The sequence below is a fragment of the Pleurodeles waltl genome, chromosome 8 (assembly GCF_031143425.1).
Source record: "Pleurodeles waltl isolate 20211129_DDA chromosome 8, aPleWal1.hap1.20221129, whole genome shotgun sequence".
Taxonomy (NCBI): domain Eukaryota; kingdom Metazoa; phylum Chordata; class Amphibia; order Caudata; family Salamandridae; genus Pleurodeles; species Pleurodeles waltl.
Window position 1 is genome coordinate 99,661,894 of NC_090447.1, and position 23,602 is coordinate 99,685,495.

The 23,602-nt window shown below is 42.4% G+C and overlaps 1 protein-coding gene across 1 annotated transcript in view; it reads right to left on the bottom strand.

Annotated features, from left to right (window-relative positions):
* Positions 1-7,909: 7,909 nt before the first annotated feature.
* Positions 7,910-23,602, bottom strand: part of MRPL48 (mitochondrial ribosomal protein L48) — a 44,785-nt gene continuing 29,092 nt past the window's right edge. The window contains exons 5-8 of the mRNA XM_069203834.1: positions 22,860-23,029; positions 17,603-17,705; positions 9,263-9,352; positions 7,910-8,212 (exon numbers count right to left, since the gene is read on the bottom strand). Coding sequence (XP_069059935.1) covers positions 8,138-8,212; positions 9,263-9,352; positions 17,603-17,705; positions 22,860-23,029 — 438 coding nt within the window. The 3' untranslated portion in view covers positions 7,910-8,137. The remainder of the gene's footprint in view (positions 8,213-9,262; positions 9,353-17,602; positions 17,706-22,859; positions 23,030-23,602) is intronic.

Genomic DNA, 23,602 nt, shown 5'->3' on the forward strand with positions numbered 1-23,602 from the left:
TACTACCCCACTCCACACTCCTAGCACTATGACCATCAAGGACGTTAAAGACATCCAAACGCTACTCTCAATCCAACATCAGGAGGGACACGTACCTACACTCACAGAGATTCTTACTGACCTGAGCATAGATACCAATCCCAGGACCTATAGTGATCTTAAGACAAGCTCCAAATTCACACCCACAATTCCCAGGGACTTTGCGATTGACTCTTTCTGTAATAAGGTTACCAGTGAGCTATACCATATGGAGGAACAATATCTGTCGGGACATAAATCCATCCCCTGGCACAATATTACCTTGGCCGAAAGGCAAGCTATAATCTCACTTGGTACCTGTAATGACATAATAATCAAAGAAGCTGACAAGGGTGGGAATATCGTGATCATGGACAGGGCGGACTATATATCAGAAGTAGATCGACAAGTATCAGATCACTCTGCATATCTTAAACTCACTTCCAATCCCATGCCAGAAGTTAATAGATGTATCTTACGCAAACTTCAAACATACCTGGACCAGGATCTGATATCTGACATGGAGTTTAAATATCTGTATAATAACACACCTACCTTGCCGTGCATCTATATCCTACCAAAAATACATAAACCGGGCATCTTTCCCCCGGGCAGACCTATCATTTCCGGGATTGGCTCTCCCACGGAGAAACTATCGGAATACATAGACTGTTTCCTACAGCCCTTTGTGCGGAATTTACCCTCTTACATTAGGGACACCAAGGACCTACTATGTAAAATCACCGACTACGACTGGACAGACGGTCATTATTTAGTGACTTTGGATGTCACCTCTTTGTACACGAGTATCCCAAGAACAGAAGGACTATCTGCTATCTTACACTACTTAGATACCAGAGATGCTGCCTTACTAGACCATACAAACATGCTCATGGACCTGATTGGTGTAGTCTTAGACAACAATGTTTTTTTACATAATGGATGCTGGTATCGCCAGATACAGGGGGTGGCAATGGGAGCAAAATTCTCCCCATCATATGCCAACCTCTATATGGGCTACCTGGAAAAAATTCATGTGTGGCGTTCCTGTCCTCCACCCCTTACACAACACATTTTATATTGGGGCAGGTACATTGATGATATTTTGGTATTTTGGTCAGGTGATGCACATTCACTCCTACTGTTCACAGAACATCTCAATAATAACATTTTCAACATCAGATTTACACATGAGGCCAGCCAATCTTGCATTAACTTCCTTGATCTCACTATCTACATAAAGAACGGTAAATTATGTACCAGACTTTTCAGAAAACCCACAGCATGCAACGCATTACTGCATGCTACTAGTTCACATCCTAAATCCCAAATTGATGCCATTCCATATGGGGAAGTAACCAGGATTCGACGTAACTGCAGTGAGGAAACGACATTCCGTAAAGAATTACTCAACATGGAACATCGTTTTAGGCACAGAGGTTATCATCCTCAGACCCTTACCAAAGCTGTTAATAAGATCATGAAGGTGAAACGTCCCAATTTACTTACTGACACAAAAAAGAAGGGGTCACAGGAACACATATCCTTGGTTATAAAACACAGTGCACTAAGCTCCCAAATCTACAAGACTGTACGTAAACATTGGTCTACATTGCTAACAGACAACATTCTAAAAAATGGACTTACCACCAACCCTAGCATTATTTACATGAGAGGTACCACCCTACGGGACAAGCTATGTCATAGCTTCTTGCCACCAGAGAATAGGGACACCTGGATGCCCAAACCACCACCTGGTACATACAGGTGTGGACACTGCAACATCTGTGGATACATTAAAGATAAGACAGCGAACTTCCGATACAACACACAGGTCACGCACAAACTCAAGCACTTTATTAATTGCAACACAAGTTTTGTGGTGTACTGCATTGTTTGTACATGTGGACTCATTTATGTGGGTAGCACCATCCGACCTTTAAAAGAGAGAATCCAAGAGCACTTGAGGGCTATTCGCTCTTCAAATACTAATTATCCCTTTGCTACCCATTACAATGAGACACATGGACATAGAGAAGTCCTGGACATTTCTGTCCACGGAGTTGACTCTGTAAAAAACCTGCCTCGAGGAGGTAACCGCACTTTGGCCCTTAGACGCCTTGAAAGTAGGTGGATCATTAAGTTAAGAGCAGTAGAACAGGGCCTTAACATTAATAAGGACCTACATGTTTTTCTCTAAAAAAGGTGTAATGTCCCACCTTATTACTGATGTCATCCACTCAGTATTCATCTATTCACCAGTAGTATCCAGTTTCTGGCCTCTACACAGCTTTTTCTAGCCGGTTGATTTTAGGCTATAATTAAAAGATTAAGAAAATCTAATATAGTATACGTGCCCCCGGATCATTTCATATGTATTGTAATATTGTAATGTCTATGAGTAACTCTCGCAGCGTATTTGGTGTTCATCCCCTTTGCATTATAGACATCTGGCACAACTATGAACAATCTGCACCATTGGTTGTTTGTAACAATCTTCTTAACATTTCCGATTTCTGTCTTGTTTTATTAACTTTTGAGTGTTTTTGTTTCTGTTTATGTTTGTGCCATTCAGTATATACTTAGTTTTGAAAGGCAGTACGGAATTATTGTTAAAACACCATTGGAAATCCTTCACTAATCGCAAAGTATATTTTTTTAGCTCTCCAAATGAAACGCATGTACTTTATTGACCGTTCTGTTGTCCACTTCTCCTCATGTAAAATGCCAATACGGTAATCCTGTCAATTTACCATGTTAAATTCTCTACATTATGTACTAGTATATGTATATAATTTCCCGACTGTATCTCATGTATTTACCGTCCTTTCTGTTGTTTACTTCCCTCCCCTTCCTTTTCTTCACTGAATTCACTATACATGCACCCTGTCTTTGCTCTTCCCACCCTCGCATGGAACAGCACTCGTGGACCAACCATATTGGAGTAAGGGTGCATTTAATTTGGGGGAATTTGGTCTCCATTTTAGCACCACTTTATTTTCCGCGTGTGTTATCAATTTGTTACCCACTCGCCTGCTTTCTAACTTATTTGTGACCATGGTCGCTTTACTTTACCACTGCGGCACATTTTACTTCATTTTCCGCTTTATTTCCCTCTAACATGGCGTCGATAGAGTGCTCCAACCATGGAGCCTGCATCCCCATCTGCCAAAGCGGACTAGACGTTAGTCCCTTTTTCTGTTTTTACTTTTGGAGCACGCGCATACATACGCCGTCACTCCTCTAACGCTCTGCTGTCGGACAGGACACGGCAGCGTTAACACGCGCTGCCTGCTACGCGCACACGTACCGGTTGTGCTGTTTTCCCGGATCTGGGGAAACACTGGTAAGCGCTTCTACATTTTTTCTCCCTAGTGGGTATAGATTAGATTTTTTAACCGCTCTAGAATTATGGGATCCACTCCCCCCTTACAACATGCCCCGGCACACTATACTAGAATTAGTTTGTACTTTGGTTGGTCAGCAGGGATAGAACCCTGTCTATGTCCAGGGAGTGGCGTGTCACAGCTGTACCAATTTAAAGCGAGTATCACTGATAGAATTTTGTTCATATTATCTGTTATACGCTCCCGCTTACGTTATAGTTTACTAGTATCTTATGTACTAGATTTTAAAGCTGGCGCTCCCGGTTTTTGGCAACGTTTCTAGTTGATATGATTTCTCCCTTATGTCCCTTGCTCTATTTTTTACAGACTGCTCTCACCAAAACCACAATCAGAGTGTTCCTCTTACCACAGACACACTCTATCTGCATACGCACTATTCGCGTATTACTAATATCCGTCTCGGGATTATAAATGGACTTTGTTACTGAGATGGAGAACCCTTCGGTCTCCCTGGTAGGTCTTATTTTTGACTCCAACATTCCTCTTTTCTCACTGGACCTACATGAGCCCTGCACATTAGTAATGTATCTTTTCTCTGGGCCTTTTCTACCTTTCCAGAATTTCCACTTGGAACTCCAACATTAACATCGTGATTCCCATTTACATTTTAGTTCATGAGGTAAACTTATATGCTTTATATGCCGTCTGGCGCGATGTTATATCACGCATGTGCATGGAATATCAATCTTATCACAATCCCCTTTCCTTCTGGAAAGAAAGGGGATAAAAAACCTACACCCCCCGCAGCACACCTCTTGGTTCTATTGATGGGTGTTACTATCTCCATTATTCACAATTTGTCAAGTCTGGGTTTTCTCACTGTTATGCACTACCTGTATTACCTAATAGATTACTTCTTTAGACTCAACACATCACGAATTAATGGGTTTTCTCTATTCTGATTGCGCATTACTCGCAATGGGTCTCTACACTTGACCTATACCTAATGCTCACCTCTCACTATTTTCTAATTAAAACAAAGGGTTTTACCCATAAATGTTACCTACCGATTGGTAGAGATTTTATTTTGTTTAAGAGCTCCAATTTGTTCTTTGTTTCCAGCCTTGAAGAAGTCCATTGAGGACGAAACACGTGTTGGCTGTTACCGAATATACATGTATTGGTCACTTTATATGGACATTAATTGTACTATATGAACAGGCTGTTACCGAATTTTCATGTATTGACCTTAAGTACATGGAAGGTTTTATCATGAAGGTTTACCAATAAATCTTTTTGTTATTCTACGTATCTCGGTTCTATTAAGTTTGGAGTGCCCTGGTCGCTTTCTACCTTTTCACTTTGTCTAGTACAGCGCAGGACATAGGTGGCCCTTGTAGGACCACTTGTGTTTTTGTGCACTCTGAAACCCGTGGTGGTTGGGTTCACGTACCAGGCCGGCACCCTCCACATGACTATTTTTCTTTGTATTTGATACTCAGTCTTACCTATATCGGATGTGCGACGCCTTAACATCAACCACCGGATGGAATAGTTTGTATGCTTTTCAATTATTTTAGATAAGGCAGGCAGCAGAGAGACGGGCCCATAATTACTAAACAGGGTGGCGTCTAGATTAGGATTTTTCAACAGGGGTCTGACAATGGCATGTTTCCACTGGTCCGGAACAGAGCTCCTAGAAAGTGAGGAGTTCAGAAGATTAGTAATAATAGGTGCAATAAAGGGGGCACCTAGAGACAGCACGTGAAGAGGTGCTGGGTCAAGGGGAGAGCCTGACTTAAGAGTAGCAAGTGAATTCATTACCATGTCCTCGGAGAGGGGAGAAAATTTCAAAAGGGAGATGGGGTATGATGTCTGCTGACCTATCGGCTCGGAAGCCTGTGGGGAGGTTACCGGAAGGTCGAATAGATATTTAATATTTTTTGTTGAAAAAATAATGTGAGATTGTTGCTGTGTTCTTGGGAAGCAACCAATAGTCCATATGAGAATGTGGCTGTACAATTTATTTAAGTACATGAAAGATCTCTTTAGGGGAGTTAGACACCTGCTCAATTCTAGAGGCATAATAAATGGATTGGGCCGATTTAATTTCCAAATGGAAGAATCTAATGGCTTTCCTATAGTCCTATTTTAAAGAGTAATCATAGGTTTTTCTCTATCTCCTTTCCAGTTGCCTGCATTCTCTTTTAAGGTGATGGAAATGGGAAGAAAACCAAGGAGCACCTTTCGTGTGAACATCTCCAGTTCTAGTTGAGTAAGGAAGAAGCAAATCTAAGCTATTACTAATCCAGCCATTAATTGTCTCCAGAAAGCCCATCTTATTATCCCTGGGGGAAGGTTTCAACCTCTCCAAGGTATTAATCCAGTTGTTCGCCTTAAATTTATGCCAACGTCGAAAGGATTGAGTTTTAGTCTGGGGAGATCTCCCAGTGGTGGGAATGGCTAGGTTAAGCGTTATTAAAAAATGCCAAAGGCAGGGGAGGCATTGAAGTCAGACCATTAATATGACTATAAGTATGGAATCGGAGTCTACCATAGGCCTGGGTGGCTTCAGGAGTGTCGATGTTGCCGCCGGGGAAGGTTGCAGTGGCACGACCGACGTAGGTGTGGAACCAGGAGCCGATCCCTAGGTTCCCTCCAAAGCTGAGGCCAAAGTCACCGGTGCAGAAACCGAGGGGGACCCTGCCGACCCCGCGGGGCCCAAAGGCAATCCAGCAGGGTCAGGCTGCCCAAATATGAGGCGCATGGCCTCACAGAACTCACAAAGTTAGGCAGGGGTGGCTCCAGCTCCCGGAAACTCAGGGAGATGCAGCGCCGACTCAGAAGTAGGCCTATATCGACAACGCTCTTTTTCCAGTGTTGTGTCAGCCAACTGACAGGGTGAAGTCGAAGAACATTTGCTTTCCTTCGACAACTTCTTATGCTTACCCAAATGTCCTGACGATTTTGAATAGGACGAGGAAGAGTGCGGGCTCCACAAGCAGTCTTGTGACCTTCCCCTCAAACAAGACCAGAAGCAACACGGAGCCGAGTGCCGGGCTGCCATGAGCTTAAGGGACCGCTCCCTCAAAACCTTTGGGTTCATGGCCCGGCACTTGGAGCACGACTTCAGGTCCTGGTCGTGCTCCAAGCACCAAAGACACGAGGTGTTGACCCGTCATGGGCATCATCTGGTAACAGGAGTTGCAGGGCTTGAAACCTGTCTTCCATGACGACATACTTGATGCACCTGGAGGTCAAATAAAAACATTGACAAAAATCGAAAAAGCCAGTCAAAAAGTGACTGTGGGGTAGCTCTTCTTCAGATCTACGCATAGGTTGGCATGGGAAGAAAAGAACTGAAGTCAATGCACCGGGGTGGCACCTATATATGACCGTGACATTTTATCTGGCAAGCACAGCGCCAACGACTGACACAGAGTCGACTGACGCCACCTGACGGTGTGCAGGGGTACTGCTTGAGAAAACTGTCTGGATCCAGACTGACACCAGGGGGGAATTCTAATGTAAGGAATCTGCAACTAGAAGTCTCTATCACATCATGCCTTTACCACTTATACCTCCATTTACGTTAGCATTGTGTTTTTATGCCTGCACACATGTAGAAAGTGCCCACCATGCTCACACTTCGAACATTCTTCCCAACGAAGGCCTAGATGAAGATGAAACTGTTTATGCTACTGCTACACCTGTAACATTTAATTTCTTTACATCAGTCACCTATAGTCTATTCAGAGAGTTTGCTTTACACTGTGACACATATTTCACACTCTTGCTTGTTCTTGTCCTTAGTTGTGATTTTTATCCATTTAGTTAATTGCTTCATGGCAATCATATAATCTAGAATGGAATTCTCATCACCCACACTCTTCCTTAAATCCTTCAGTTATTCATGGAGTCCAACAATTATTGATGTGTACCATTATTTGAGGGATCTATAATAAGAGTGCATTACAACCCTCAAGCTCTCAACCCCGCTTCAACATAATCCAGCAAGTATTTATCCACTTGATTTCAAATATATAATAATTGTTTAATTAACTTCTCATTGCCACTTCAAACTCGTCTAATTCATTACTACTTCAGTACAAACACATGCTGGAAGAGAAATGCTAAAAGATGTTGGGAATGGCAGAACATAACCCAGTCAGCACAGGTAATATATACTTGTCACTTGTGACTCCAGACAAGCATTGACGGTTCCTGCACAGGAGGCACTCATGCTGGAGGGTGTTGCATGTAACCAGCATAGTGTTGACACCAGAGCTTCTCTCTGTCCCAATGTAATTTCACATAATACCGCTTTACCTCAATATCCGACCCGTAAGGAGGGTAAGCAACCAGTGGTACACGCGGACCGCACACGATGTGGTAAGATGGCGATTAATGCACTCTAGAACAATGAAGTTGACATGCACAATCTCCTTCTCTATTCCTCTCAATACTCCGCGTTTTGCCCGCGTGGAAACAGGTATTCCATCAAATGCTTCTCAGGGAAGGAAAAGCCCTCCAGGGACCAGGCATCAATCTGCACACATAATGTGATGATTTATTTATGCACAGTTCTACATGGTTGATCAGCGACAAAGAGCCACAGAGTAAACAGACAAGAACACCTGATTGTTATAAAAGTTCTGTACTATTTGTGTGATCACACATAGAGGCTGTTATCCAGAAGGGTGTACAACTGTGTTGTCTTCACAAAGCCACTTAACACAGAATGAATGGGCTAAACATCATCCGGTAACAGGTCAGGTGACTTGTGCCATCAGTCCCTCTAACTCTGGTCTGGCCTTGAACCTCATCTGGTAGTCTGCTTCTGTGTGCTGTGGAAGTGACAGAGAAAGGTACGATTATTCAGTACAAAGGATACATTAAAACAGAATTTCAGTATGTTTTATCATTCAGTGCAACATATTATATAGCTTTCTGTTCTTTGGGGAGCTTCTACTACATAGGAGAGTAAAATCTCCATATAAAAGTCTGACACGAATTTTGATATTATAGTCAGTCTCTGATGTCAGAATTCACCTGTAACAAGAAAATTAAATTACATGTAATAATTTATAACGGGTAGTTAGATGTCCTAATCAGCACTACTAATGTACAGCTACTTCCTGCCTTCTCCTACTAACTGAAAGAAAAGGGTCAGGTCTTTGTGGGAGTGCTCTCTTTGCTTTAGTTTCACCAGAGACTACAAAAGCTCAAAGAGACGCTGAAAGAAAAAAACATTGGCAACATCGACACAGATGGTGAGAAAGATGGCTGTAATTTTCCACAGCAGAGGCGGCGGGGGATCTGCTACTGAATACGAAATGGAACATTTTAACAGCAATACATTTACAATAACCTATATTATTAAAACATGCTTAGATTTCATATTTTCTAGATTTGATTTATTTTAATTATTTTTTAATTACCAAATGTGCTGCAAAAATAGTTGTACCTTTCCACGATAATATTTTAATCATTCTGTTGCTATATATAATGGTGTTCATAGTGGGACCTAAAAAGGTTTCAAGAAAGTTGAAAACTACAAAAAGCAATCCAATAAATGTATACTTGTCAAGGAATATTAATATCTAACCGTGTCTCATGCAATCAAAAAATTGTATTATTGTCATGGAATATTCATATCTAAACATGTCTCACGCAATCAAAGAACTGTATTCTTGTCAAGGAATATTTATATCTAACCATGTCTCATTCACACACATTATACTCCTCTATGGAACTTTCTACAACTGGGCATTAAGTTCCACTGCCTATGATCCATGGTCTTGACTAGAGTATCTGAGCATCACCCCGGGGTCCACTTTTCTCAAAGGAACCTCGAAGGGGCGTATGAATAACACGTAAAGGTGATGCACATTTACCTCTTTAACTTCTATCTTGACTCCTTCAGGCTGATTTCTCTGCAGAACCTCGAGGAGAATAGGAGCCAATGTGGGGCTCAAATGACTGATCTAAAATAGGAATAAAAAAATAAAGGAGCACAATGACCAAAAATAATGTGATAACTTTAAAGTCAGATCTGCAACAATATTAGGCAAAAACGCAAGCTTAGTTCAGGTTTGATTCCAAAGCCTTTTATGAGTCAGAAAAATAAAATCATCAAAGCGCAGTTTAGGAAAAATAACAAATATGGCAAAATAGATTGAGAACAGAAATAACACAAATACAGACAAACTTCCAGTCAATATGAAAATATCAAACAAAAGCACCTTTACTTTAGCGGTTTCAGATAGATTGTATGTTAAAGGTGATATTGAAATCGGCTCTTCTGAACTATATAGGACAGGGTGCCCTGAAGGGCTTGGAAGGCACTTTTCCTTTTCATAGATACTAGCTCGCCTCTGTCCTACGTTTTGAACAAAAAGACGGCACGAGTGGGTTCTTAAGGCCATTTGAGATACCACGGTATTGGGGACTTGGGGTGCTCAGCACAATTTTCAGTTCCAAAAACTTATCCTCTTGATATTCACAAGCTGAGATCTTGTTGTCCGCAAACAACCACTCATACAGTCCTTGCTGAACGACCAAACCCTGATCCCCAATAACAGTCTTGAGATTTCATCATCCTAAAATTTCAAAGCCAAGCTTTTTTTAGTCATGCAAAATTCTACTTTTAATCTTTGGGATATGTCTTGGCTCTCTTGTAATTGTTTTGTAGACACTGGTGATTATTACATTTATTTTCTCTTTTCTTCTTATGTTACATCCGCCGCCATTGGGGGCATGCATGTCTTAAAGTTCACTATGTTGTCTTCCCTGGCTACCTGCCTCATGTTTCCAGCACAAAATAGTGGGGCCAAGGGCTACGCTTACCACGCTTGTATGGGGTTTTGCCTCATGTGACGTGTTCCCAGGAAAAATGCTTTAGCCGGTGGAGAAGTTTAATGACTCAGGGCCTGATTCCGACCCTACCGCTGCCCGCCAGGCGGGAACCGGCATTTGGCCGCCATGCGGCCAAAATACCGCTTCCCTCATTCCGACATTCCCGCTGGGCCGGCGGGCGCTAACCAAGTTAGCACCGGCCGGCCCAGCGGGAATGGGGGCCGCAACACAGGAGCCGGCTCCGAATGGAGCCGGCGGTGTTGCGGCGGTGCGACGGGTGCAGTTGCACCCGTCGCATTTTTCACTGTCTGCTAGGCAGACAGTGAAAAGCTTCATGGGGCCCTGTTAGGGGGCCCCTGCACTGCCCATACCAGTGGCCAGTGGCATGGGCAGTGCAGGGGCCCCCAGGGGCCCCAGGACACCCCTTACCGCCAGCCTCTTCCTGGCGGTGAAAACCGCCAGAAACAGGCTGGCGGTAAGGGGGTCAGAATCCCCAGGGCAGCGCTGCTTGCAGGGCTGCCCTGGCGGATTCGCCCAGCCGGGGCAAAAACGGCGGGAAACCGCCGGCCCCGGTTTTCTGACCGCAGCTTTACCGCCGCGGTCAGAATGGGCTTGGAAGCACCGCCAGCCTGTTGGTGGTGCTTCTGTCATTCGTGGCCCTGGCGGTCTTGGACCGCCAGGGTCAGAATGACCCCCTCAGGGTTCTTTGTATGCTTCCTTGCAATTATGTCCACTTTTTTTTTTTTTTAGCTATCCAAGCCTTCCTATGGAGCTAAGTTCTAAGCCATTACTGGAAAGATTTTAAAGATTCAGAATTGCCCTGAGCTGCTATTAGAAGGGTTCAGAACTGCTGCACCTAATTATTTCACTGATGATAAATTCTGCTTCAGGGTCATACTTCTCCAGCAGAAACATCTTTGACCATTGATTCAACTTCACCTTTTTGTCCCACCTGGTTTGAGTTCCTTTATTATGGTAGTATGTCACTGTCCAAAACCCAGTGCATTTGTGAACAGCACACACCTAATCTTTCTTCATCATAGGCAGACCAAACAGGGAATTGTCCTACTGCTGTTTATCCTAGCTCCTAGCCACTTGTTAGAAATTATTTCTATAAAGTATCATCTTCAACGGGATACATATTAGAGGTAACATCTCATTGTCATGTATTTTGCATTTGTGCTCATCATGCTGTGCATATGTCCATCATTTGTCACTCACCCAGATCTCACACACTGTAAGCCCTGTTGAAATGGATTCAGAGTGCTAGCCAGCAGTGTCCAACCTTTATAATAAGGTTTACTGCTGCTCAAATAGAAGCAGCTCTGGGCCGGTTGCATGTGAACATGTGCACACACTTGTGTGCAAACATGTGCAAGCAGAGCGTTTGAGACTGCTGTCTAACTCAACCTGATATCTGTGCACAGGTAGCCTGTTGCAGAGGGGACCCTACACGGTATGGAGAAGACTTGTGCAGGCCTTAAAATAGGAGTGGACATTGATAGTAAGTATGTACATCTGTAGTCCTTCAGTGAAGTATGTACAGTACTTGATTGTATTGTACACTATGGACAAAATCTGCACCCAAGTACAGTCTTGCCATTGTTAGGGCTAGAAACCACCAGCGTGACACACCAATCCTGTAGTAACTCAGGATCCATAATGCAGAGCCAACATTAATTTCTACATATCTGCACTCTTTGTGGGGCATCAGGATTTAGCATTTTTTTCCTGACACAGCTATTAAGTAGATTCAGGCCTTTGAATCCCCCAAATGGGCCATATCAATTACTCTGCTAGCAAGTCGGAGGTTCAAAGCCCTCCCAACACAGCTGAGCCATTTAAGAGTAATTAGGCCTGTTCCTGGGAGATGAGAGGGTGGGGAAGGAACCGGCATGTTGCAAAAACTTTTCGCATTGGACCTGGTCTGGAAAGGGTCACCACACAAACAAAGGTGGGTAGCTAGAACTCTGGGGGCTGCCCTTTGAAGTTCTGGAGGAAAGAGACGAGGTAGCTCTGTCAGTTAGGAATTGGGCTTACGCTCTCAGAGAATGTCTTATAAAAGACCATCTTGGAAATTCCCAGAATGTTGTTGAATGAGTTAAGTCTGGGGGGAGAGATGATGTGTCATCCTAAGACTGGGCAGAGGTGTCTACCTTCTGGAGCTTTCCACACCCATTTAAAACACATGCACAAGCTATGAACTTTTAAGAACCGTACGGGCCTAGTGGAAGGCAATGCAAGAGGGAAACCCAGCTGGAAAACACCAGACCCCTACTGCGAAGATGGACTCAAGGACTTACAATTTCAGTTGGCTTCCAGGGTCTAGCATTTTTTCCTCCTGGGCTAGTGGTACTGTCCCTCCTACTCCCTCTGGGGGGCAGCAGAGAGATTTGAGGGCTCTCCTGGATCTTTCTTACACTGATCCTGGTGGAGGCGTTGCTGAAAGAGGCCCAGTGTCCAGGAGACATGTAAGATACCCAGGCTGGTCCTGTGCAGAAGGTGGAGCAGTACAAAATGAGATCAGGAGGACGGATCTACATGGTCCTAGCAGCTAGACATTGTCACCAGCAGCAAAACACACTTTAACCCATGAAAAACGGCCCACCATGGCCAGAGATCGACTGGGGTGTCTAGGCCCTTTGTACTGGGCTGGAGAAGGAATAAAAGCATGCTTCCCGGTGTCCCAGGCAGACCAGCAAGTCAGGGCATAAGGGGTTTCCTTTGCACAAATGTAGAACTCCACAGGGGCCTGGCCCAGGAAGAAAGTAAGTTGGGATGTACATAGTACCCGCCCCCCTTTATCTTGAAATAAAATGTCCCCAAGACATTCCCAAAGATGAAGATGGCAGAAGGAGTGCTACTGTGTGCCCATTGGATGTGTTCCAGAGGTCAAAGCCATGGGAGAAAGGTGATGTGTCTACTCTGCCTCCTATGCCCGTATCCAGGGCGGTGGGGAACGCAGAGCAAATCAGCACACCGCGGCACTGATGCAGGTAGGAGAATGTAGAAGCTGTCTCCTGCGCCGGCACAAAATAGTGCCGGCTAAGCAAGGAGCCAAACTGGCTGTGTAGACATGGGCTTACAGCGCAGTCTATATCAGCAAAGTATCTTGGTGCTACACGAAGGAGCAGGGGCACATGGCCCAATATGAGAAATAATGGAAAACGTGCCCAAGCGGGGCCTTCTTTTTAATAAAAAGAAAAAAGAAGTAAAAGCATTGTTGTGGCACAATGCTGCTCATTAAAAATTATTTTTACTCCGGAGCCAAAAAAAAAAAAAAAAAAAACTGCCAAGAAACCTCTGAGGCACATAACAAAAATTACATATTTCCTGCTATGGTGCCCTAGAGAGGGCAGAGGCACCACCAACTTATTGTCAAGTGCTCGGGGGCTGCCAAGAGCACAGCAGAGGTCCCCAAAGGAGCACCCACATCCATTCAAGTTAACAGTGAATCTGTCTATGTATTAAGGAATGTCTGAGAAATGATTTATTGAAAATCACATAGTTAACACAAGTCACTATGGGCCTGATTCTAACTTTGGAGGACGGTGTTAAACCGTCCCAAAAGTGGCGGATATACCACCTACCGTATTACGAGTTCCATAGGATATAATGGACTCGTAATACGGTAGGAGGTATATCCGCCACTTTTGGGACGGTTTAACACCGTCCTCCAAAGTTAGAATCAGGCCCTATGTGTCTTATGGATTGCTATTGTAAGACAGTACCATCTTAAGCACAAGTAATGTTGTTGCATTGCCTTAGTATGACATATCTGTGCATTTATTAAGGCACTGACATCCAGGCAAAGCCAGAAGGCCTGCCTTTTGATAACAAAACTCCATTGTATTGTGTCTAGTATACATGGGAGTAGGGTGGGTATACGGGTCATGCACATGCTAAGTGTTGAGTACTGTCTGCATAATAAAGTACATTTAATTTCCATACGTCAAAGCACTGAGTGGACAATGATTTATTGGGTGTTGCTTGTTGTGTACTAGTCCATACCACCACCCCCTGAGTAGGCTTTGGGCTGCGCTACCCTGAGAGTCGAGCGCTACAACAGGGTACTTAGTTCCCAGTAGACTTAGTACTTGTGAAGGACCCACACCCTCTCCAATTAGTAATGCATTTTCTTACAAGGGGTTGCTCTAATGTTATATCACGAGTGGCAGTGAGGTTATTGTCGCAAACGTTTTAAAACAAAACTACAAAAGTAATGTCAGCCCTACTGGGGAATTAGGAACATAGCACCTCCCAGGGAACTTGTTGTCTTTCTATAAAAGCTACAGACAGCTAACACCCTGGCCTCTCAAAAATATAAACTGACCTTGTAGGCAGCTTCCAAGCTGTTTGACCTCGATATCTAGGCATGCGACTACTGCCATACACCCCTCATGGTGGCAAATATTTTCTGTGTTAATTATTGTTACCACGAAGTGAAAGTAAAGGAAATTCAGTTAATACATTATGTTTAATCATTAATAATTGCTACACTTATTTTAATATCTGCTTTAATAATTTCACAAATGTTCTGCATTAGATTGGCTCGAATAAAGGGTTATAAAATGCTCATTTATATTTCTTGTGTATATGGGGGGGATGGAAAGGAAATAAGAAAATCTATCTAAAAACCTTCTGTAACAGGAATTACATGTCAATTGGAAACTCTCCCTGGGTACGTTCTGTAGAGACTCATGGAAAACCACTTGTCCATGTTGATCTCTCAAGTTTTGAAGCTGGCATACTTGTGGTTGGCCAAGGGATGCCTAGAGGGCGTTGTGAGGATGGACTGTCTACACACAAAGTCATAGTGTCTGCTTTTGAAGATGATATTTCACATTGTCTCTCCTAGTTTTATATTCTGGGTCCAATACCATTCTCTAATACATTTTACAAAAAAGATAACTAGGACACTAAACAATGTATTGCAGGGAAAAAAAACAACCATGAATAAAGATCGAAAAACGACATGATTCAATGGAAAAGAATGACATTCAGTACTGGCATGGTGTCATAATCAACTTTCAAATGTATCAAGGATTCTGAAATAAATAAATATACAAAGTTACAGCTTCAACTTGTCTTGTACAATGAACATTTTTTAACAGTTCTCTAATGATAGATTGACATGAAAGAAGTGAGCGATTCAGTGCTATCTGCTTCAGTAAAAACGTTAAAATGAACAAAACATTTGGCATTCATGGATATCTAGGTACATCCAGATACATTTTCAATAGTCAACAATTTATATAGGATTGATCTATTAACCTACTGGCCTCATTTCATAATGATTTTGGTCTTTTGGTCTTTCAAATGGAGAATTCTGAAAGAAAGCCAGATAAGCACAAATCCAATATCACAAAATCATCCCCACAAAGTGACAGACACCTCCCAAAATGGGATTCTATTCCCTTACTGTACATTATATAAAATCTTTCTATGATCTACAGGTGCAAACATTCTGAGTGAGCCACTGGCTAAAAGATTGAACCCATTGGCTGGATCCCTAGTACAGCTTGATCAGTGCAGATGTATCCCTGGGACAAAGTACCCCACATAATATTTGCCAACTCACACTTGTAAAATATGTCTTGCAAGACTCGGACTCACATTGTGCATTAGGAATCCTTGACATACAAAAGGCATCTGGCACTGTGGAGTGGGAAAATAATTTTCGGGCACAGACATGGATGGAGTTTGAGCCGAAGTTTCTGGGCTAAATTATATCACTGTATAGGGGGTCCACCGCGAAACTGAAAACAAGACATCTGATTTCTGATAGTTAGAAAATAGAGAGGGATAATGGGCAAGCCAGTCTACTTTCGCCGATAATATTTGTGTGGAAACAGAACTCAAGGGGCTAGGATTACAAACCGCCATGGGTAAATGAAGGATAATTGTGGGGGACACTAGGCGTGTAATATCTATGTATTCAGACAACACCATAGTCTCCCTGAGGCAACCAACTTATCAGTCCCCAGCTGTTAAAAGAATTGGACGGATTTAGGAAAGTATCTGGCCTGCAAATAAGTATAAATAAAAGTAAACTGTTTACTCTGGGAGGGGTAAGGGGACTTTCAGCTCAGGATCATCCAAATCTGGGACTCCTGTGTGAACATCGCAAGGGTATACTCTTGGTAAGCCCAAAGGGACCCCCAGTGAAGGCGCAGGTGAAGGATATGCATGAATGAACAGTGATAGAGGAGGGACTAATGCAAAGGTGAGGAGGGGTGAAAAACTAGCAGAGGACTTAACAGAGTGGGCAGCGTTGTTACAAAGCCTGGCAGAACCACCAGATATGAGGCCTTCCTGAAACCAGTCAAATAAAGTCAACATGACCATGATTAAGGGAATGGAAAGGACAGGGAATGCAGGCCCTCTTGCAAAGAAGCAATAGGAACCCAGCTGAAGATGGTACTATTTGGACTGGGAATAGCAGGGCACACATTGCCTCGCAGGTGCTACAGGCAGGTGTAAGTCTTGGCGGGAGAATGACCGCTGATATGAACTTTGTACGTGTATTCAGTCACAACTGAAAATTTCTACATATGTTCCTCAACAGGAAACCTGCTCAAGCTCAGTAATAGTAGCACAATTCTAGCATTTGCAAAACACTATGAGATTGCTCCCATTAACAACTAGGGCTAAACACATCAGACTATTACAACCACTGTCATAATATACAATAAAATCATACTTAAGTCCACTCTGGCCTTATGTTTTTGCATAACATGCTACCTTCAATCTACTCATATATTCCTAATATGCTTTTTGTCTTCCCGCCTGCCTATGGTCAAAGTGAATTCTGTAAGAACACGGGCATCCATCATACTGGGGCATTTGTATCTCACTTATATGTTACAGAAGCTTTAAAATGCATTATATGTCTTTGTAGTGATTATATTTCATTAGATTTCTCTACCCCTGAATTGTGTGTAATTAAACTTTAATTCTCCAATTTGTTTGATCAAGTACTCAGGTGCGAAAATTTTGAGTTATTTTCAATCCACATTCTGCTGACTAAGAATACATAGATGGTTTATTGAATTTGGGCATTGTTTCCTTCCTGCACTTTTTTTTAAAATAAAAGACTCTACTGGTGCTCCTTCATCTGAAGCCTGTAACTGAGAAAGCTTTCTTTGTTCCAACTCAATCACAGAATTATCTACCCTCTGATTGGGGGCTAGACATGGACAGTGATAAGCATGCTGCTCAGCAACATTCACCTGGCCACCTCTATCTCCGAGCACAGCACAGACAAGCAATGTAATCTTAGCCTTATGTAAACAATCCGTGCCTGGCATCTACCAAAATTAGGTAGGTTTCACAAAATTGTTTATTTCCACCATCTGGAAGAAAACCAAAATTAGTACCTGAACAATTCGCTCATGGGTCGTCAGTACAGCATCGAGATACATCTTGGAGCCCTGCTCCGGCATCATCATTACCTCCATGGACTTTGTGGGTAAGCCATAACTGCAGAAATCATAAACCAGTTGTGAAGATTCACGTGCAGCAAAGTATGACAAAGTCCTCTCAAACAACTCACTGCAAAGATGACCCAATTAACGACAAGTACAGTAGCTCCCAAGAGTAAAAATAAAACTGTAATGTTTATATCGCAGCACATGCAGTAATGATCTGGGTCAAACAAATACAAATATCAAGTCAATTCCCTTTCAGTCTTAGAGAGCCACAACAATTATGCAAAAAAGGAAGCAGAGAATTCTGGGTAGTTCCCAAGTTTAGGTGGAGAGCAGCCCCTTTCTATGGAGCACCCCACATCACCACCGACAATGCTCACTTTAAATGTCTGCATTTAAGCAACGTTTTCAAGCATAGGATTAGCACAGTGCTATCCATGCTGAGCTACAAAGTGACAAAGACTTTTGCCATTTTTACAACAAAGTCTTTAAGCATAGGATCAGCTAGTGCGATCTACACCAAGCTGAAAAATGACAAAAGTCTTTTACCACACCAGGTTCAGTATTACAGCTTTGGATTAGTACAATATCATCCTAGCCAACTTTAAATGAATAACAGAATCCCCTGACACACATTTCGCTCTTATTAGAGCTCTTCAGAGAGGTATGACTTTGCCCTGCACAAGTGAGCACCCAGTATAAATGCAGACAATATCCTTTCAGGCTTAGAGTGGCACATAGATTATTCAAAAAAGGAAGCACGGTCTGCTCTCTATCTAAATAATTATTTATTAAAGAGTGAAGGCAACCACTCTGCAGTTTAGAGTTAGGATTCCTGGAGATAGGAATTCCTCGTATTTTTGCTTGGTAATACTTTTGCCACCGTTTGAGGAATGGCCACAAAGCTTTGCAGACCTATTGCTTTTCTTTACTGGATGACGATTCAAAGTGTTGAGGCAATTTGTTACTGGGGTGCAAAGAAAAAGGGGGACCTCAAAACACGTTTATCCACCATTTAATTTTCCATACGCTTTTGTAGGAGACGTAGCAGAAAAATGGCAGAACAGAATTTCATGAAATTTGGCAGGAATATAGATTATGGTGTGGAAGGGAACCTTTTTTTGCTATTTCATGAAAATCCATTCAGTAGTATTGCAGTAATTAGGGATCAAAACAGTGATATATTGGGCCACAGTATACCGCAGTAATTTCACAGTATAAAGTGGTATATGGAGCTCACAAAACACACTATGATTGGCTAATGGCTGCCTTTACAAAAGTAAAAGGTAGCACTGTTTAGCCATGCTTTGGCTGTGTTCTTTGTTTAGGGGGGAAGTATATATACTAAATAAATATTTTTTTAACCTTTAGGAGCACGAGGCAGTTTATAAAAGTGCCACTAGGCAGGGAAGCATATCTTTATTTTTCTATATTTATTAAAAAAAATTAAAAAAAAGTAATTGAGTACTGCAGTACTACCTAGGATGTACGGTGGTACCTTTTGCAGTTAAAAAGGAAATTAAAACAATGAAACAATAATAAACAACATTAGCAGTTATTGTTCTATTGTTTGTTATACATCTTTTTTTTATTACTTACATTAAGTACAGGAGTATTTCCAAGATTAAGACTTCCAAAAAATAGATACAAAAATAAAAATACTTTTCTCTACCTATTCAGATTGTTGTAAAGCGCCTCGTGTCTTCCTATAGGTGAGTGAAAAATACTAATAAAGTATATCTAAAGTACAAACTCCGAACACAGGAACTTTTTGCTCCTATGTCTGTCTAAAACGTCAGGGATGTGGAATTCCTATCGCCCGACGCCCGGGACATCTTGTTTGGGGTCAAGGGCAACAAGTTTTTATGTTTACTTTGTCCTTGGGACAAGTAGGCCCAACCCCCTGCAGCACAAACCCTTTGGCTGCCTGTTTACAGAGAGTTGAACTCTCTGCAGTTGAGGTAATGTGTTTCCAAAGGATAATGCTGTTCGAACTTGTATTTATGGTTCATTATTTGAAAGCCTTCATTATTAGGGTGCGTGCTGTAAATAAATGTTTTAAGGTCACACTTCACTACTGACGTTGGTTCCAGTACAAAAAAAAAAAAAAAACCTGTACACACATGTTTGAAAAGTTTAGGCTAAGAGGCTAAGTATAATGCTCCCAGAATGCTCTCTGATTATATGCAAATGAAGTGTCATTTAGTAAAATGTGTTGATGCATGCTAGTATTTCCCAAAAATATTTCTAATGGAAAATCAGTGTAACCATTTTCAACACGATTATGGGAAGCATGAAAATAAACAAACACTGACAAAGCCAACTGATCTGACATATTTTTATAAGTCTTTTAGTTTCATCAATGTGTGTCTTGTTTTGACATGGCTTTTGTAACACTTTATTGTTGTGGGAGCTACCAGGCCCTCAACATTGTAACAAACATTGGCAAAACCCCCCCAAAAAGTTTTTGAACTCTTAAAGCACACGTTGCCACCAGCGGCATAACAAAGGCCCCGCAGCCGCCCTCCAGGGGGCCCCGTCAGCACAGCACCTGCCCTGAGTGAGTCTGGAGAGGGGGCTCCTCCATGTTCTTTGCAAAGGGGCACCCTCCAGTTTCGTTACGTCACTGATTGCCACTGTAGTTCCTGACACTGAACAAAACTACTTTGTGTGGCAATATGCTCCTTGTGGAAGAGCAGAATGCGATCACTCACAGTAAAGCCAGCCGAAAGAGAGAGAAATAGAAGTTTAATAAAAAGAAAATGTCTTTGTTAACACCAGACCTAATTAGGGACCAAGACCCACATGTAGGTAGCTTTTTGCATGTCGCAAACAGCGACTTTCGCTGTTTGCGACGTGCAAAAAGCACATTGCGATGCACAAACCCAGTTTTGCGATTCAGTAACCTGGTTACCGAATCACAAAACGGGTTTGCGACTCGCAATTAGTAAGGGGTGTTCCCTTCCTAATTGCAACTCGCAGTGCAATGTAGGATTGTTTTGTGACCGCGAACGCGGGCGCAAACCAATCGCAGTTTGCACCCATTTCAAATGGGTGCTAACACTTTCGCAAAAGGGAAGGGATCCCCATGGGACCCCTTTCCCATTGTGAATGTCACTGTAAACATTTTTTCAGAGCAAGCAGTGGTCCTGTTGACCACTGCCTGCTCTGAAAAAATGAAACGAAAACGTTTCATTTTTGTTATGCATCTCGTTTTCCTTTAAGGAAAACGGGCTGCGTTACAAAAAAAACTGCTTTATTGAAAAGCAGTCACAGACATGGTGGTCTGCTGTCTCCAGCAGGCCACCATTCGTGAGGGGGTCGCAAATTGCGACCCACCTCATGATTATTCATGATGTGGGCATTTGCGAAGCCCTTGCGAATCACAGATGGTGTCAAGGACACCATCCTACATTCGGATTTGCGACTCGCAATTTGCAGGTCGCAAATCTGAACCTACCTACTTGTGGCCCCAAATTCTTAAAGAAAGTCACAAAAGTGCACCCATGGTATATGTCGTACCCCTATAAAATATTTGTGAACTGTATTTTAGCGTGGGTAAATACGATGTGTAGATTTGCTCATGTGAAAATCTATTGAGCATTTGCAAGTTCATTTTCCCTCCAGCCACTTTCTTCCCAACCCTGGAAGAAGTTCTAATTCTGCCATTGTCAGGAGTAAATGTCCAACCTTTCTTATTATGGGAAAATATTAGAGAGAAGCTGGTAAAAATCTTTAAAACATGCAGGTTAGTAGGTTTGCAGACTCAAAGGCATTCCAGCCCTGGAACTATTGCTTACTGCTTCCTCCAGCCCCAGTATGCAGATCTGCAGAAAGGTGGCAAAATAAGGAAATTTCTACAGTAGGGATTGAAACTCCAAGTATTCAAGCCCTACTATGGTAGTAGCCCTGGCATAATCAGAGAGGCTATTAATTGCTGCCATAATTTGTCGCCACACTACATGGCACCAAAGGGACAAGTAGATCTTTTTACAGGACAAGTAGATTTGAGAAGCAACCTGTCCCCTGGACAAGTAGATATTTTAATAAATTCCACACCCCTGAACGTCGATGAAAAATTCAAACAATACTCCACAACACCCCATTCCATTCCACTGTAGAGCACACCACTTCACTCTACAACATGCCACTTAGCTCGATGACGCGCCACTCCACTATAAGACACTGTACCAAACTCTACTCTATGACACTCCACGACACACCAGTACACTCTATGGCACTCCACTGTATGCTATTCCACTGTACGCTATTTCACTGTATGCCTCTCCATTGCATGTTATTAAACTCTACAACACTACTGTACACCACTCCAAGCTATTCCGCTGTATATCACTTGACTCTATGCCACTCCACTGTACGCTATTCCACAGTATACCACTTGACTACGCCACTTGACTCCTCGCCAATCCACTGTACGCCATTCCGGTCAACTCCATGCATCACCATTCTGCTCTCCACCCCTTCATGGCACTCCAAGGTGTTCTAGGCCAGTGGTTCCCAACCTTTTCACATCTGTGGACCCCCATTTTAGCATAACTGGAACTCAGGGACCCCCACTGAATCATTTTTGGAACCCGAGGAGCCCCACTCGGGTCATAACTGAAAGCTGGGGACATAATATGCTAATATTATTTAATTTTCTAAGCCGTCGCGGACCCCCTGAAGAGGCTTTGCGGACCCCCAGGGGTCCCCGGACCACAGGTTGGGAACCACTGTTCTAGGCTATTCCATTCCACTCTACACTATTTCACTCTTCGCTGCTCTACCATGAAAAGTGTTTTATGAAGGATTTCACATCATGAGTCGTTGGGAATGCTATAAGTTTAAGGTATAACTATAACTGTAGCATTTCTAATGTGTGTGTGTAGTTTAATTTTGGTTTGTATAGAAAGAATAACTAAAGTTTACTAACTATAATTAAGCGTTAACCTTTATTTTTTCACTGGAAATAAATATATATATATATATATATATACACATATACACACACACATTACTTTTACTTTTAATGTGCCCCTATATGTTTAATATTTTTGATATATTTAAATAAACTATATTATGCCCAATACAACTAGTAAGTCCTGAGTTCATGCTGTTGGGGGAGAAAACCCTGGGCGGAAGGAGACGGACAGACAGACAGACACGCATACACTTTGGACATGTAGTAAATATATGAACTACCCACCTCTCTTCTACTTTCACATTCAGCCGGTTGCAAAGGCAGTGCACATACTGTGCATAGTGTTCCACCAAAGTCATGTCATAGCCGGACACTAGAATGTTGAGGACCCCAAACTCTAAATCAGTGCCAGCACTGATCTCCTTCATCTGTACCTTTTCTTTCTTTTTCTTTGGCTGAAACAAGATGGAAAATGTATGACTGAGCCAAGGTATCCATTAACATCAGTATCCATTACAGATGAGAAAAGAACAGATTACCTACAAATCTATTCAGCCCCAAGACCACCAGCACAGAGTCAGATAACAAATGTTACTTTCCTCTGACATTAATGCCTAATCTTTGGCATTTGTATAAATGTACAACTTTAGTCTACCACAAAGCCCGTTACTAGTCTAGAAGAAATAGCTCTGACTGCTATAGAGGCAGGTTTAAAGGCGGTGCAGTACCATGGGGCATAGATCAGATTTTCTTGGGCTACATTCAGTTTGTAACAGTTCCCATTTACATTGCAAGTGCGACTGAATGTCAGAATATCAAGTCTTTAAACATCATACGACGATCATAATATTGCAGCCAACATATTGACAAAGAATCGAGAAGATACATAAATACTCCCACATCTATGCATTTAAGGATCCTGAAGGTGTACATACCACACACACAGTCATGTACATATTTCTATAGTTAAGTACTATAGAGCTATATTTTCCTATTTATATTTACCTTGTCGTTATTTTTGTTCTGCT